The sequence below is a fragment of the Euprymna scolopes genome, chromosome 1, assembly GCF_053919585.1.
Source record: "Euprymna scolopes isolate OS-2025 chromosome 1, ASM5391958v1, whole genome shotgun sequence".
Classification (NCBI taxonomy): Eukaryota; Metazoa; Mollusca; class Cephalopoda; order Sepiida; family Sepiolidae; genus Euprymna; species Euprymna scolopes.
Window position 1 is genome coordinate 53,789,971 of NC_136482.1, and position 17,229 is coordinate 53,807,199.

Consider the following 17,229-nt stretch of genomic DNA (forward strand, 5'->3'; position numbering starts at 1 on the left):
ATATATGGATACTCCTGAGCTGTTTTTATTTATTTTTCATATATATATATATATATATATATATATATATATATATATATATATATATATACATATATATATATATATATTGTTCATATATATATATATATATATATATATTGTTCACATATATATATATTGTTCATATATACATATATATATATATATTGTTCATATATATATATTGTTCATATATATATATATATATATATATATATATATATAATCTTGTGATAACGGTGAGTTCGTCATAATAAGTTCAACTTCTGCTAATATTACTACATCACTGTCATTTATGTATTTTACAAAGTTGTAAACGTACATCTCCCTCGTCAAGCTATGGATAAAATAGTGAGATGTACCGCGCCCTCTAGTGTCAGTTGTACAATAAATCTCCAAGATAATACTTACAAAATAACACGAGTCTTTCTATTCATCCCGGAATTGAGTTCAATTGTGCTGGACTTTACCTGGAATAGGATGTAAGTAATGTTAACTCCAAAGGTGTTGGGTTAATTAATCACTATCTTGGCTTCACTATAGCTTTACTACGCAGGAAGCTTTACAGTAATAAGTTATTGTATCCTGATAATAAAAAGAAAATTTCATGAACGTTTTTGATGCTGGAACAAATAGTAATTAGTCTATATGCATAGCTCTTAATTTATTAGCATAGTGTCTGTTAATCTTTATAATAGAGATCTATATTGTGGCAGATATGTTTTACTTTATTTTCTTTTTCTATTCAACAGATTTCTTCGAACATTTAAATACAGTAACACCTGAAAACACCTTTTCCCCTTTTGAAGTTCTTCATCCACCATCCAACCTTCCGATAATTTTCCCAGATTTACCAGCACAATTCCTACATTTGAAACGACCTGGAATGAGTAAAATAAACACTTCAAACGCAGGTAACTCAGTGGTCGACTGCACAACTGTGGAAATACCTGACACTATTGTAGAAACGGAGCCTGAAATAGGAGTTAACGTACCACCTACAAAACCGTCAACATCGAAAAATATTGCGCCTTCAACAACCGTTGTCACACCGCCAGCAACAACATCTGTTTATTCTACAACTACTTCACCGTCAACTGTGGCATCAACCACAACAACAACAACAACAACAACAACAACAATTCCAATAACAACAACAATTCCAACAACAACAACAACAACACCAATTCCAACAACAATTCCAACAACAACAATTCCAACAAAAACAACAACAACCCCTATTCCTTCAACTATGGCACCAACAACAACATCTGTTTCGACTTCAACGATGGAACCAACGACCCAATTTGTTTCGCCATCAACTTTGGCACCAACAACATCCCCATCTTCAACTGCGGCACCAACAAATACAACAAGGCCGCCGACCACAATATATAATCTTCTGACCTCCACCGCTTCTCTTTTTTCTTCAAATGGGATTAGAAACACAACTACCGCAAATTAAACAGTTCAGGTGAAGAATAAATAATGCACACACACATACGTTATGAAAGCGCATCACCCAACCTTCAGACGAAGCAGGCGAAACATACACAAAACGAGAAAAATAAAAATGATTTGCTTTATTGGCTTAAAGCCCAATGAAGTTAAACAATGTAAATTGGTTTATTTTGTTTATTTGTATTAAAAATCGTTTTAAATAACCAATAATTCTTACCATTTAACACATATCTCCTTTAACATAAACATATATTCATATATATCGATTTCAATATTAATATCAGAGCGTTGTTATTTTTTGTACTTGTTGCTATACTTTGCCTTTAGATTATGAATTGCTTTAGAATAATGTAGTATTTTGGATATTTTTAAAACCCATAATTAATATATTTCTATTAAAATCAGATTCAAATTAATTATACTTCGCTCTAAATTTATGTATTTTTACATCAGACAATAACTGTCTATCATTAGATATAAATATGAATTAAAATATGTAATACAAATTTGTATACATCCAGAAAAAATGAGAATGGCTTTGCAGGGGAATAAATGATTTCTTTCTCTTAGAACTGATTCTGATATGCTTTATCTATATAGCTTGCAATAAAATGATATGATGGTTATTGTAGGTTACGCCAATCCTTTTCTATTTCAGATTTGATTTTCTTCAGATTAATCAAACTAATAAGTTTTCTACTCTTTAAATACGACGGAATATAAAAATGATTTAACAGTAAATAAATGCTGAAAGGGGTTAAAAGACACCCCGATTCATATAATAGCGAAAATGTTAAGTTAGCACATGGATACTATCTGTACAATGATTTATCAAGGATCCTTCATCAACAGGGAAGTAGTACCAATATGGATCTATAAAATTATAACTGCTAGATATATATGAAACACTACGAGATTGAATGAGGATTAACAAATGTTTCACAATTCCAATATTTTTATTGTCATCGAGATCGGTGAAATCACCCATTTGTCAATCAAATCGCTTGATTGCCTGCTTTAATTAGAGACACATCGGAATGTACCGGATGAAAGCTTCACAGGCCTCCCCTACAGTAACTTAGTCCACATTACAGTATAGTCTACATTGCAGTGTAGTGAACCTACTATTAATTTTATACAGTACTTTCATATATGGCCTAGAATTTTATATTTAAAATGTAAAAGTAAAGTACAATGCTAACTTGGACTCTTAACAGAAACATTAATTTCGAACGCGTCCCTGTATTATTTAAGATCATGCTGTTAATTTTAAACGTAATACCCTTCTGCTTGCGCGGTAGTAAAACTTTTTAAATGCATGCGTGGTATTAGGCTGTAAAAGGATATTAACATTGATTTAAATCGAACTGCTCCTTTTTTAATCGGATTTTATCGATTTTTGATTTCCGATACTGTCTAAAAAATACCTTAACAAACTCCTAGACACATAAAGTACATTTCTTTACATTTATAAAATATTAGCATAGCTGTTTCGGAATCCAAAGAGAATTAACTCACATACATTGGCAGAAAAAAAAACTGCTTTTACATATCAGGTTAATAAGAAAGTTCTTGCGGTTTTTAATGTTTAAATTCAGATGAACAAAAATCTTTTGATTGAAATGAGAAGCATCAGAATCAACACACTTTTGCCAACGCAAAACAAGTGTATTTATGGCAAAAACGTAAAAATCTTGCGTTCTGGTGGCGATGAAGTCGCTGAAGGCGTTTTGGATATTGCTTAGGTTTTTGAAGTATTTCTCACGCTGAAAGTGTCGAGATGCTTGAAAAAATGGTAGTCGGTAGGTGAAGGTCTGCAGAGTATGGCGGACGGAGCAGTTTCTTAGCTCATTTTATTCAACTTCCCAGGGTCGGTTTGCAACGTGCAGTCGAACATTGTCGTGGAGGAGAATTGGGTCTGCTAGGTTATGTCGTCGAAGTTTCTGATACATTTCATCCATTTGTTTACAGTTCTTCTACGCCGTGATGGTTTCGCCTGCATTAAAAAACCCTGTAAAAGATGAGACTGGTCACATATCACAAAACAGCCAGCTTGGCATTCTTTTGGTGTAATTCTGTTTTCAGGAAGTGTCGTGAAGCTTTGTCGGCATCTAACCACTTAGCTGAGCGCCGTTGATTATTGTAAAGAACCTACATTTAATTTCAGTCGAGAAACTGGTCGTACATGTTATTAAAAAATGTGAAGATAACCCTTCATAACGGCGTTTCTTTTTCTTGTCATTTAGTTCATAAGGCATCCATTTATCACGTTTTTTGTCTTTTCAATCTTTCTCAAGTGGTTGGAAATCGTCGTATATATTACGTTTTATTCAGAAGCAAGTGCCTGAGCAGTTCTGCGTGGATTGGCTTTTACTAAAGCTCTTAATGGATCGTTGTCAACATCCGATGGCCGACCATTACGCTCATCATCTTAAAAACTCTCGTCGCAGCCACGAAATTGCTGTACGTGCAGTAGTGATTCTTTAACCAAATAATTTGTTGATATCGCGATCTGTTTCAGCAGTTATAAGGCCTAAGTTGAATCGAAACAATAGAAAAGTGCGAATTTGCCCTTTTCTATTTTGTATTCAACGTTCCGAAAGAAGACATAATTGATTTAAAACGATTGTAATTTAAACCATTAGATAGAGCGAAAAACACTTTTTAAAACTACATATAAAGTAAAGGTATTATAACAAAAACTTATTTAAAAATACACCAATTGAAATTAAAATTTAAAATACCGCAAGAACACTCGCGTCAACCTCATATAAGTAGAGATTATTCGAAAGGTACGTTCAAATCAAGCGAAACAATTTTCCCCGCACAATATTCTGAAAACGGCACCTTTAAGAAAATGTCTTTAATTCGAGCTCTTGTTAAACTACCACGTTTAACGGAAGATAGCAGATATTTAGAACAGTAATGAGCTTAGAGGTACATAACGTTAGATCTGGACTCAATTATTTTTAATTGATATTCAAATGCTTGGGGATGTTTTGGAGATTATAGTGGCCAACGTATATGAAATCAATACTAGTTTTCGAAGTTATGTTATTAGTAGGTATGTTAAAAAATTCGTCGCTAGTCTGGATACCTGAAGTATTAAATATCTCGCAAAACCTTACAACAACATGCGGAACAAGTTTTGATTAGAAGGCTTTATGGCATACAAGAGTCGTTTCTAAAAACTCTAGTATTATTTTGTGACAAAATCTTTGCCAAGAACTTTGCAGCCAATTTTACCCTTTGCGACCAAGGCCGCCACCTCCCAATATTTCCTCCTGTATCAGAAAACACGCTATGTGATATACATATATCTGTACGTAATGTTGCCAAGCTAATCAAAAACCTTGATTCCAGTAAAGCCACCAGACCTGACGGTATTCCAATTACAGTATTCAAAAAACTTTAACCAGAACTAGCGCCCATACTTACAAAGCTGTTTAAACGTTGTCTTAAGGAGAATAGCTTCTCATCACCCTGGAAAATCTCATCATATGCCATGTATTTAAGAATTCAGGTGATCGCTCATCCCCCTCTCAGTACAGGCAAATAAGTCTCCTGTGCATCATGAGTAAGTTGCTGGAATCTATTTTAAATACAGAAGTAATCAACCATCTCAACAAAAATAACCTTCTTAGTGACACTCAGTATGGTTTCCGTTCTGCTAGATCTACAGCAGATGTGCTTACAGTTATATCTCATAGGATTAGCAAATCTCTCGACGGAGGCAACCTTTCTAGTGCAATTGCTCTTGACATATCAAAGGCCTTTTATAGGGTATGGTATAAAGGTTTAATTCACAAGATCTCTAGCTATGGTATAGCTGGAAATATCTTCTCAATTATTAAATCATTTCTTTCTGATAAGTTCATAAGAGTAGTAGTTAAGGAGCAAAAATCACTTGTGAAAGTTTGGCGAGGGGGGCCATAGACTGAACACTTTCCATGAAAATAACACTTTCCATGAAAATAACGATACATCATGAACACTTTCATGAAAATAACGATACATCAGAGACAAACTCGCAACATCTCTTCTGTGAGATAGAGGTTGCAGGGAAGAGAAAATGACATCTCCTACGAGGCTACGAAGTCTATTTTGAATTCTATCTTTACATCATCAACATTCTGATCCACATCTGGCATCAATTGAAATTAATGGCTCTCGTCTTCAGGAGACCTCAAGTTTTGACAGGCTTCTGGCCTTGACCTTTACTCCTGATCTTAAATGGAACACATACATTAAATTCGTTGCCAAGGCCGCTGGAAAAATGGTGGGATCAATCTATCGATCCAGTAGATATCTCACTGCTGATGCAATTCTCTATCTATATAAGAGCCAGGTACGTCCAAGGATGGAATACTGTTGCCACATCTGGGCAAGAGCTACTAGAAAGGACATCCTGCCTTGATAGAATTCAAAATAGACTTCGTAGCCTCGTAGGAGATGTCCTTTTCTCTTCCCTGCAACCTCTATCTCACAGAAGAGATGTTGCGAGTTTGTCTCTGATGTATCGTTATTTTCATGGAAAGTGTTCATGATGTATCGTTATTTTCATGGAAAATGTTATTTTCATGGAAAGTGTTCAGTCTATGGCCCCCCTCGCCAAACTTTCACAAGAAACACTCGTCTAGTTGAAAACACTATCAATAATTCCCCCACTCTTTATCTGTGCCTAACCCCAAACGTAGATTCCATGAACACAGCTTATTTCTTGAAATTGCACGCCTGTGAAATTGTCTTCCGTTTTCCTGCTTTCCGGCTGACTACAATATGGTTGTCTTCAAGTCTAACGTAAACAAGTTCTTGATGAGCCGTTCCATATAAGTTAACAAATTTAATGAATTTCCATTACTAACGATTACTATATTGTCCAATTTCTACTGTACACTCTTTAACCCTTATCCTCAAGTAGCCTCCAGGCCTTGATAATGTGGTGATGCCTGTGTAAAAAAAGAAAAAACAAAACTTCCCTGCGCACTGAGACCAAAATATTAATAGACTCATGCGGCATACACAATAGGTGTTTATGTTTTCCACGTTTCACTGAATATTCTATAGGAACATTCTTAATCCATCATAAACTCAATTAATTCTAATAGACGTTCATTCTTGTTAATGTATGGATATTCAAGCTTCAGTATAGCGTGTAATACGACAATTGGTGAATTCGATTACTATTATTGCTTATTGAAGTCATCCATCAAAACATAAATACTTTATCATGCCAATAAATCTTTCATTAATATTATGATTTTTTATCAAATATGTACTGATACTATGACCCATATAATAATAATAATAATAATGATAATAATAATAATAATAATAATAATAATAATAATAATGTTTCATGTTTTTCGAAACTATACCTACTTTGTTATTTCAGGTAAACACTATTAAAATGAATTATTTAAGCCATCGAATTAAAAAAAAAATAATAGAACTACGTTATAAAAAAGCCAGCAATGTTATTAATAGGATATCAAAATTACATCAAAACGTTGTAGTAGAGAAACTTGAAATTCAAATTTGACAATCAAGTTATTACGTCAATTCCGGTTTCATACTAACGTACTTTTCCCAATAAGTCACCAGATGCCAAGGCTAAATTTACGCGATGGTTAATAAAATAAATACATTTATAGGTAATTGCTGATGAATATCATGAGGAATGTAAAAGCCCCACATACAATCAATTCAGAACAACGGTCGAAAAAAAACCCAGATAAATTATTTTGCCTTCATAAGAACATCGCTCTCAACAACTATTGTAAAGGGTAATAAAGAATGCAAGAGATTAAAATAGCTAAGCAGTGACTTGGTTCTTACCAGCTTAGGCAAATGACAAACACAGCTCTGAACGGAAGCATGTCCGCTATCCCTACCACCATCAATGGACCTGAGGTAATTTCATCAGCATCTGAAAAAGAAAATCTCTTTGCTAAGATTTTGAAGCAACTTCTTCACTTGGCGATCAGGGCCGCCAAACTCCGTATTTCCTCTTGTAATTGAAAACACATTATGTGATATACAAATATATCTATACGTGATGTTGCTAAACTTATTAAACCCCTGTATTTCAGTAAAGCAACTGGCCCCGATGGTATTTCAGTATATAAAAAAGTGCTCCAAAGCTTCAACCGGAACTAGCTCCAATACTTACAACGCTGTTTAAACTTTGCCTTAAGGAGAAATGCTTCCCAACATCCTGGAAAACTCATAAGACTGACCCGTATTAAAAAATTCTGAAGATCCGTTATCTCTCTCAGTATAGACAAACAAGTCTCCTGTGCATCATAAGTAAGTTGCTATATCTGTGATGAACAGAGAAGATATCAACCATCTTAGCTAAAAAAAAAAAAAAAAAAAAAAAAGGAGACAACCTGTTCAGTGACATTCAATATAGTTTCCGGTCTACTAAATCTACAGCTGGTGCACTAACTCTTATATTATAGAGGATTAGTTAATCTGTCGACAGAGACTTCGTTTCTAAATCAATAGCACTTGACATATCGAAGGCTTTTGATAAAGTCTGGCAGAAAGGCCTACTTCACAAAATCGCCAGCTATGGAATACTTGGAAATAGCCTCTCAATTATTACATTCTTTCTTTCTAATAGGTTTCTAAGAGTTGTCGTTGATGGGCAGAAATCAAAAACTCATAGTATTAACCCTGGCGTCTCTCAAGGTTCTATACTGGACCTTACTCTCTTCCTTATCTTCATCAATGATCTCTCAAATCACACAGACTATTCGTAGATATTTTTGCAAACAACACCACAGTCTATGGCAACTGTTCAAAAGCCAGCAATGGCCAAGATTTTTCTGTTCTTGAAATGTGGTTTAATGAGGAAAAATTATTTATTTTAATGCATCGAAAACCAAGTTACTCTCCTTTCATTATTATCACTCTGACACGCATCAGGCGACAATTGAAATGAATGGCTTGTCTTGATGAAGCTCCATGTCTTGACAAGCTTCTGGAACTAACATTCACTGTTGATTTGAAATGGAACACATACATATAGTCTGTTACCAAGATCGCTTGAAAAATGGTTGGCTACCGTTTTAGTAGGTATCTCACTGCTGATGCAACCCTCTATCTGTATAAGAGCCAAGCACGCCCTAAACTTGAATATATTTACCACGTCTTGCAAGAGCTGCTCGGCGTGCCATATCCAGCCATGATAGCCGAAAACCGGCTTCGAAACTTAATACCAGCAATCTGTTTTCCACAGGAAAAACGTCGCGAGGCTGTCTCAGCTCTATCGTTATTTTCATGGCAATTGCTGGACTGTATTCCAATCTATGGTTCCCCCTTGTAAAGCTTTCACAAAAAAACACACGCCTAGTTAAAATCATTATATACGATTTCTCTTAGTTTTTAACTATGTCTAAATCTAAACGCCGATTCCATAAACAAAGCTTTTCTCCCAGAACTGACAACCTGTGGAACATTGTTCCGCGGCCTGCTTTCCGGATGGATACAACCTTGTAGTCTTAAACCTTACTGCATTACCACCTTACATTCATTAACCCTTATCATCGAGTGGCCTTCGGGCCTTGATATGTGATTACGCCCAAGTAAAAGAAAAGAAAAGAAGTTATATTTTTATATTAGACCAAGATGTAATACACTTTGTTAATTACCCTAATCCAATTAGCTTCTATCTTCTCCGATCGGCTATAATCTTGTCGGCTTTGATCTTGTCGGCTCTGCTCCGATCTTCTCCGATTTGTACCTCCTAGACTGTGCGCTTTAAGCCGAGCTCTCCTAAATATATCTCGATTCTGCCATATTATATAATATAACTCTCACCTGTCTGTTTAAATGTATGCATGTATGTATGTCTGCCTAAAAATTTCGACAGAGGCGACGGATTTTCACAAAATCGGTATCGTTTTGAAGCCGACCCTTCGGACGACAAACATCGAAAAATTGAGTAAAAACATTAATTCCTTCATCTTTAATTGGGCACTTTTCTACAGGGAGGGGTCGTTTTTTTTTTCACCGATATTTTCGAAAGTGATCCACTCTTTTCGATTGACTAGCCTTAATTTAAACCTTTGCCACTTCCGGTTTGGAGATAGACGCAACGGCAAAAACGTCACTTTTTTACGCCTTTTGCTCCTTTGCGGTACCGTTTCGAACCTGCCTGCCTGCCTACTACCACTTTCTTTTTCGCCCAACACACTCCTCCAAGCACCCGGGCAACGCCGGGTATTCAGGCTAGTAAATCATAAGCGTCTCATATTTATTTGAGAGTTAATGATAAACGGGAATGACTTGCCTAATCCCAGTATGTGGAGATTATCAAACAACCTGTCTTATCAGATTTCGGATTATTTTCCTAACATTCGGAGTCATGGTCTCTCCGGAAAAAGTATATAATACCTCTCTCCCACTATAACCAACTTTTCGTTATTCAATATATTACAAAACAAAAATCATATACCAGTATCACATAAATCATAATAATTTATACATTCATATTACAAGATTTTCCAAACTGCAGAGATATGGCACTCAATCAAAAACGAAGACAACAGACCGTATCAGTTGATTTTTTTTTTACATGGAGGTTACTACTTATCAAAGCCAGAAGGCCACTCAGGGATAAGGGTTATTGCGTGTACAGTAATCAATGAGATAGTATTGTAGTAATCATTAGTATTGCGGGTTTTGATAGAGTGTCTTACTTAAGGGGGCGGTTTGTCAGGAGTTTGCTTATATTGAACTTGAAGACGTCCAAGTTGTAGTCAGGTCGGAAACAGGCAGGCGGCAGAGAGTTCCACTGGCGTGCACTTCTAAGAAAGAAGCTTTGCCCATGGAATCTACGTTTGGATTTAGGCACAGATAAAGAGTGGGGAAAATTGTTTCAGCCAGACGGGTGTTTCTCGTGAAAGATTGGCGAGGGGGGACGAGGGATTGGAGCTCAGAGGAGCACCTGCCATGGAAATAGCGATAAAACAAAGACAGGCTCGCAACGTCTCTTCTGTGGGAGAGAGATTGCAGGGAAGGGAAAAAGGCATCTCCCACTAAACCACGAAGTCTATTTTGTACTCTGTCAAGGCAGGATAAGCTGTTTTTTGCAGATCCTGCCCAGATGTGGCAGCAGTACTCCATCCTTGGACGTACTTGGCTTTTATACAGATAGAGAATTGCATCAGTAGTGAGATACTTTCTGGAGCGGTAGAAGGATCCCACCATTTTCCCAGCGTCCCTGGCAACAGATTTGATGTACGTGTTCCATTTCAGATCAGAAGTAAAGGTCAAACCCAGAAGTTTGTCAAAACATGGAGCCTCTCCAAGACGAGAGCAAAACATTTCAATTGATGCCAAATGGGGATCAGAACGTTGATGATGTAAAGATAGAAGCTTGGTTTTGGATGCATTAAAAGTGATGATCTATCACTAAGTTGGACTAAGTCCTCTCACCAGCAAAAACTGTTTTGTACCAACTGAAAAATGAATATAGTATCAAAATAATCAATTTTGAACAGGAAATCAACCCAACTATTTCGTCTAGGCAAAAAATAAACTACCTAGAGGATTATTTCACCTAACACTCACAGATTTAGATGACTTTTACATCACGTAGCATTTTACTATACGTCTCGCCATTTTTATTTCTCCATCATTCAAAACTTCAACTGGAATTACTATAATAATACCATCATTCCATACCTAGATATAAGATTGTTATGATTGTTATATAGGTCACATTTACTAATTACGCCATATATATATATATATATATATATATATATATATATATATATATATATATATATATATATATGTGTGTGTGTGTGTGTGCGTGTGTGTGTGCATGTGTGTGTTATGTGTGTTATTAATCTTGTATATAGATATGCTTTCAAATTAAGTTTAACTTGTTCGAACAGCGCGTTAGATTGCCATACTCGCCTCAATCAATATATTATGCATCTATATGTCCATATGTTATCGTTGTGAGCACAATCAAATCAAAGAATAGGAGACATAACATATTCATTCATCGGATTAATTACCATCTTTTCATAGTCATATATTTGAACTTCTAAGTAATATATTAAAAAAATGTATTTGCATCACCTATTTCTACCTGCCTGGACTACTGATTTAATAATGCTCATCTTACTATCAAGCTTGGATATATCGAGATAAGAAGAATCCTATATACATTTTAAATCATTTAACTTTATTACAAAAAGAAGCTGTACGAATGAGTTTATAATAGTACTTACGAGTTGATTACTTACAAAAATAACAGTTTATTTCAATGATAAGTTTCAATTAAATATTACAATTTATATATAGCTGCATTTCAATGATGACTTCTCTTAAATATAATATAAATCACAACAAACCTATTGGGGTACATCATTTCATAATTATTTATCAAGTCATTCATTTATATTTCACACGTTCTATTTTAACTTTATAAAAATGTTCGTCGCAATAATTATTACTTTATTAAAACACATTTCGTCTCGATATCATATATTATTTTATTTGTCATACACAAATTAACAAATTTTGTCTCGAGTTGAATTTTGGATGATGACTATACCTGCACATTCTACAAAAACAAATTTTGTACAGGAACAGGATTGTTTCCCGCTTTGTCTTCACAATATGCGCAAGACCCTTATCATGAAAATTATGAATAACTATCATTTCACATTGGAACCCTACCAAAGAATAACTGACTGTAATTTGACTGTAAGCATCTTATGTAAACATATATACGCTGTTTAAAATAAGATCCTATTTCAAAAGTCTCGTAACAAAATAAGACGGCTAATAAAATTTCATTTGAGGGGGAATGTTTCAAGAATCTAACACATGGGAACGAATCTTAGATTAAAAAGTGTATATTACTAAAGAGCAATTACTAAACCACCCTTGTTCTTAATTAGAATCATATCCCCATTCTATTACTTAAGATTTCACACCGTCTATTTACTGTTTTTCGTAAAATAACTTGGTTTATATAAAAATGATGTAAGTCTTTATAATTTCCTTTAATAAAAAACCCAATGCATATTAATTGCATTGCCATCTCTAACCACTTACGCAACCATTAAAATGTTACGATTTTTAAATAAGGGATAACGGTAACATCCAACTAATTATATCATATATGTGTGTGTGCGTGTGTGAGTGAGTGTGTATGTGTATGTGTGTGAGGGTGTATGTATGTTTGTGTGTGTGCGTGTGTGTGTGTGAGACTAATTAACAAAGGTACTACTATAGTTATTCTGGCTCTCTCACGTCATTTTTTCAATGAATTGGGGTATTTAAATCAATATAGCGATAGTGCTTTATTATTACTTGCAGTCGTTTGTTTCATTTCTTCAATATACAGACTATATTGCGTGAAAACTATCAAAATATAGCTTTTGACTATATTTTTAAGATATTAATGTTCCGATCTATGGAAAAAATATTTTAATTAAACACTAAAGAGCTGTTCTATAAAAGAGAAAAGTGAAGAGAAGAAGAAGAAGAAGAAGAAGAAGAAGAAGAAGAAGAAGAAGAAGAAGGAGGAGAGAAGTTATGTATTCTAAAAAATTATAGCGCGGAGTAAATTATCGTCCATATATGATGATGATGATTAGGATATTCTTTTCTTCTGTAGACTTACTAAAGGTGTTGCTACACAATACTCATAGTTGTCAGGCTGGAAGAAAGTCCATTTTATTTATTGGTAAGTTTTCAAGTAAAACCCTTGTTGTTAACGTGTTCATTTTTGATATCCTTCTAATAGCTTTTCCTAAGATCCAACACAGTAAAGCATCTATTACTCACACAAATATTTTTAGACTTTTATCTATTTGTGATATCGATCCCCCACCATCCTGATGGCACAATTTATCATATTTAAACAAATTTTACGACCGGGCAATGCCTCCCCCCCATCACTGTCACAATTTTTTACGACCGAGCAACGCTTCCCCCGTCCCTTTTTAACAAGCTTGTTTCGTTAAGACCTGAACACAGAAATTAAAATATATGCATAGTACAACTTTTAAACAAAGTTCTGCGGTAACACATCGCGTGTATATGAATATATGTAATGAAATATGTAAGGTGACATACCGTAAACATAAAACAAAATCTTATGGCGACAAATAAATATCAGCCCTTCTGCCGTAGATGTTAATTTTATTATACATTCTTAAATTGTGGACAAGTAGAAACATTGAATAACAGTAGAACTGAGTTGTCAATTTCCTCCTAGTTACAAGTTCTATTTGTACGAGGCGAACTAGCCCAACTTAGTAAACAGCGATACCGATTTAAAAATTCATTTCATTCACATCTCTGTAAAACGTGTAGAGTTTCCTTGATATTTTATCTACTTTAATATTCGAATATTACGCAAACGTAAAGACACACATTAAGTACTAAATTTCGCATTAAAACCGAAGGCTTATATTATCATGGAAGTTTAATACTAAAATATTTTGTGATTTAATGAAGTTGATATAAATAAAAGCGAGCTTAAAATTAAAATGAAAAATGCGTTTAATATTTTCAGAGAGTCAAATAATATATTCACATATGTCTAGTAAGATACAGGGTAGATGGACGCCATGTACACTGCAAAACCCTAAAAATGTAAAGATAAATTTAACTTACGGAACCGCAGAAAAGAAGCTAATATCGCTTTTGATAAATATCTGTAAATTTTAACCAAATATGATAAAAGACTTGAAAAATACAAATGTGTCTGTATTTAAATAAGTATTGCTTCCACACACACACACACACACACACACACACACACACACACACACACACACACACACACACACACACACACACATATACACACACATATATATACATATATATATATATATATACATATATATAAACAAGACTTTAAAAAGCTCAGGGTGGATTAATATGATGAGAAACAACTGTTTCACCTTTAAAAGTCAAAACTCTAGCCTAATCAGATTATTAGTTTGAAAATTACAATTATTTAAGTGAGGTTTCCTATACATTTTGCGACACAATGGACGATTCGACTTTTCTCAAATTATTATGCACTGCTTTCTGATGGTATAAATACTATTCAAGAAAAATAGCTTGATTGTTATTTGCACCTTGCTTTGTCAGAAACTATCGTGAAGATTTGGTATGCCATCTTGCATTCTTACTTACAAATATATAACCGAGCTCTTAAATAAACAAGATTTAATTAGTAATTGAACAACAACCATAAAATCAAGACACTCGTTTTATTCGATCGTAAAAAAAAGTCGAGTCTAATAGCAGAGGAGTTGAAAATATCAGAAAAAAGCGTATTCACCACTTTGACAACGAACAGCTTCTGTTTCGATCAAAATCAAGAAAAGCGTCGACGATTTAGAGTGGTATTTATTCATTTTTTTTTAGCGTCAATATGCATGCTAAGATCAACCTGACAACAGTATTGAAAATAATCGTCTAAGTGTAAGACACTCAAACTCGAAACTCGATCAATAGGAAACGAAAAGGTGACAGATACAAATTAAGACGCATATAAAAAACCGGTATTTCTTTCATTTGCGAGAAGATTTTTTGCTCCTTCGGAGTCATTTCGTACGTACGGTTAATTCGCGTGTCAGTGGGAAAAAGAACGACTGATTTTTTTTTTCGTTCGGTCAATTCGCATGTAAGTTAGAAAAAAAGAAGAACGACATATTTTTTCGTACAGTTAATTCATGTGTCAAACGGATTTATTTTGGGTGCATAAAACGGAATTCAGCAGTTTAAAACATTAATTTCAAGCTATTTCGGTCGTTATAATCGCAAAAATACGACTAAACAGCGACATGGTGAAGCCATTTACTGGCGAGATGGACGAGGCATAAGCGCCAGCCTACTCCCCACCAAGATGTAAATGCGGCGCCCCCCGGAGATTGTCATCTACGTTGGTTGAATGCGGTGTTCAGCATTAATTGACACAGGAAGCATACATACAATAATAGATGCGAATTGATGTCGATTCTGGAAGACATCAAAAGTGGACGCCCTGACTATTGGAGGCTCGTCCCGCATGTGTTGCGGAAGAGGAGTAGTAACTATTTCAAAAAACGATAATGATAATGTAAGGATCGATGCTCTGGTAGTGCGTGGTTAACCACTGGGATTTGATCTGTTGTTAGGGATCAATACGATAAAAGCATTGGGATGCATCACTGTTGGAACTACGGGTGCAGTCCGGATGGACGTCAAAAACGTTTCCACGTGCACGGATATCTCCATCGGTAAACCGGACTTTACTATTACGTTTTCTTTTTTTTTTTTTCACCCCAAACAAGGAACAGTGCCACTTTGATGTAGGAGGCTACTATCGGAGACATAAGTTGCAAGGAGGCTAATATGTAGGGAGTTGAGCAGCGAGATGTCCGTTCACATTATACTTGAACTTCTGCATGCCAGTACAGTTGGGAAAGTAGAAACCCGGAACGGGGGTTCCAAACTCTAGCAGTTCTGGGGAAGGAACTATTAGAGTAGAAGGCTTCCTTAAATTTAGGGATCTCCACTGTGAAGGGATGGGATTTTGCTGCTTGTCGGGTTTGTCGGGGATATTTACGTCGAAGGGGGTAAAAGGGCTTGCAGTTCGTCGGAGCATTCACCATTAAAATACTTGTAGAACATTATCGACATTTCGTCGATGGGACAGAGGTTGACGGTTTGGTGACAGTTTAGGACCTATCAGGTTGGCGACTCTCTTTTGAACCCTGACTAGGAGCGAGAGACTAGTAGCAGATGCACCAGTTCAAATGTGACAACAGTACTCCATACATGAGTGAATGGTGGCTTTTTAGAGATACAGGATACTTTCAGGCGTGAGCAATTTTCTAACACGGTAGAGGGAGCCCAGCTTCTTCGCAGCAGCAGTGGCAATGCTCTCAATGCGCCTGTTCCAACTTATGTTCCCTGTGAACGTTAAGTCGAAGAGTTTGAAAGAAGTACTTTCAAGTAATGTATTTTTAATCACATTTCACCATCAGAAGCAAGCATAGATAGCGGCAAGGAAGTGGGCAAATAACCGCCTACCTGAAGAACTGTGTAATTGAGTGTAAGAATATAGAGTGGCTGTGGAGCTTCGACTAGATTATAATCAAGAAATCCGGGCATATATGGACAAGAGTTGGCTTGTGTCACACCCGAAAGAAAGACTCTGACCTCCTAAGCGATTAATTCCATTTATGGCCGTGATGCAGCGGAATAAGATAAAGGTGCGACGAGTGATAGGCCTGTAAACTCAATCATTTAGATGCATTCACGGCAAATGCAGATGTTTTCGCTGCTAACATGCGCGGGTGGCGCCCGAAAGGGTCAAACGTATCACTGCTTTACTCTGGAGAGCGTATTTCCAAGTACGAGTCCACGAGACACTGTGGCCATACCAGACGGTAGAGGTCGATGGAAATAACTGTCTAACACATTTAGGGTTTGGTTTGAATGTGACTCCCCTCATTATGAAGGTTACCGTTAGCAAGGTGTTATCTCAGGAGAAAGCTGTGGATCGCCGACGTCGGCTTACATAGACTAATATATATTTCAATTTACTTCTGTAACAGACAAAATAAATAAACATCTATTACCACTGGGTTTACGCTCCCTTTAACAACCAGTTTAGTTTACTTTAATGAGCCGGAGTAACGTGACTTTAACGGGTGAGATGATCACGCCAATTAATATGGATTTGGGTCTCTGTACAGATCACAT

At 35.6% G+C, this 17,229-nt stretch overlaps 1 protein-coding gene across 4 annotated transcripts in view; it reads left to right on the forward strand.

Annotated features, from left to right (window-relative positions):
• The window catches only part of LOC145296069 (uncharacterized), a 157,213-nt gene extending 155,571 nt beyond the window's left edge, over nucleotides 1–1,642 (forward strand). For all 4 annotated transcript variants that reach the window (XM_080142416.1, XM_080142370.1, XM_080142282.1 and 1 more), the window contains one exon: nucleotides 774–1,642. In XM_080142416.1, coding sequence (XP_079998542.1) covers nucleotides 774–1,486 — 713 coding nt within the window. In that variant the 3' untranslated portion in view covers nucleotides 1,487–1,642. The remainder of the gene's footprint in view (nucleotides 1–773) is intronic.
• Nucleotides 1,643–17,229: the final 15,587 nt, after the last annotated feature.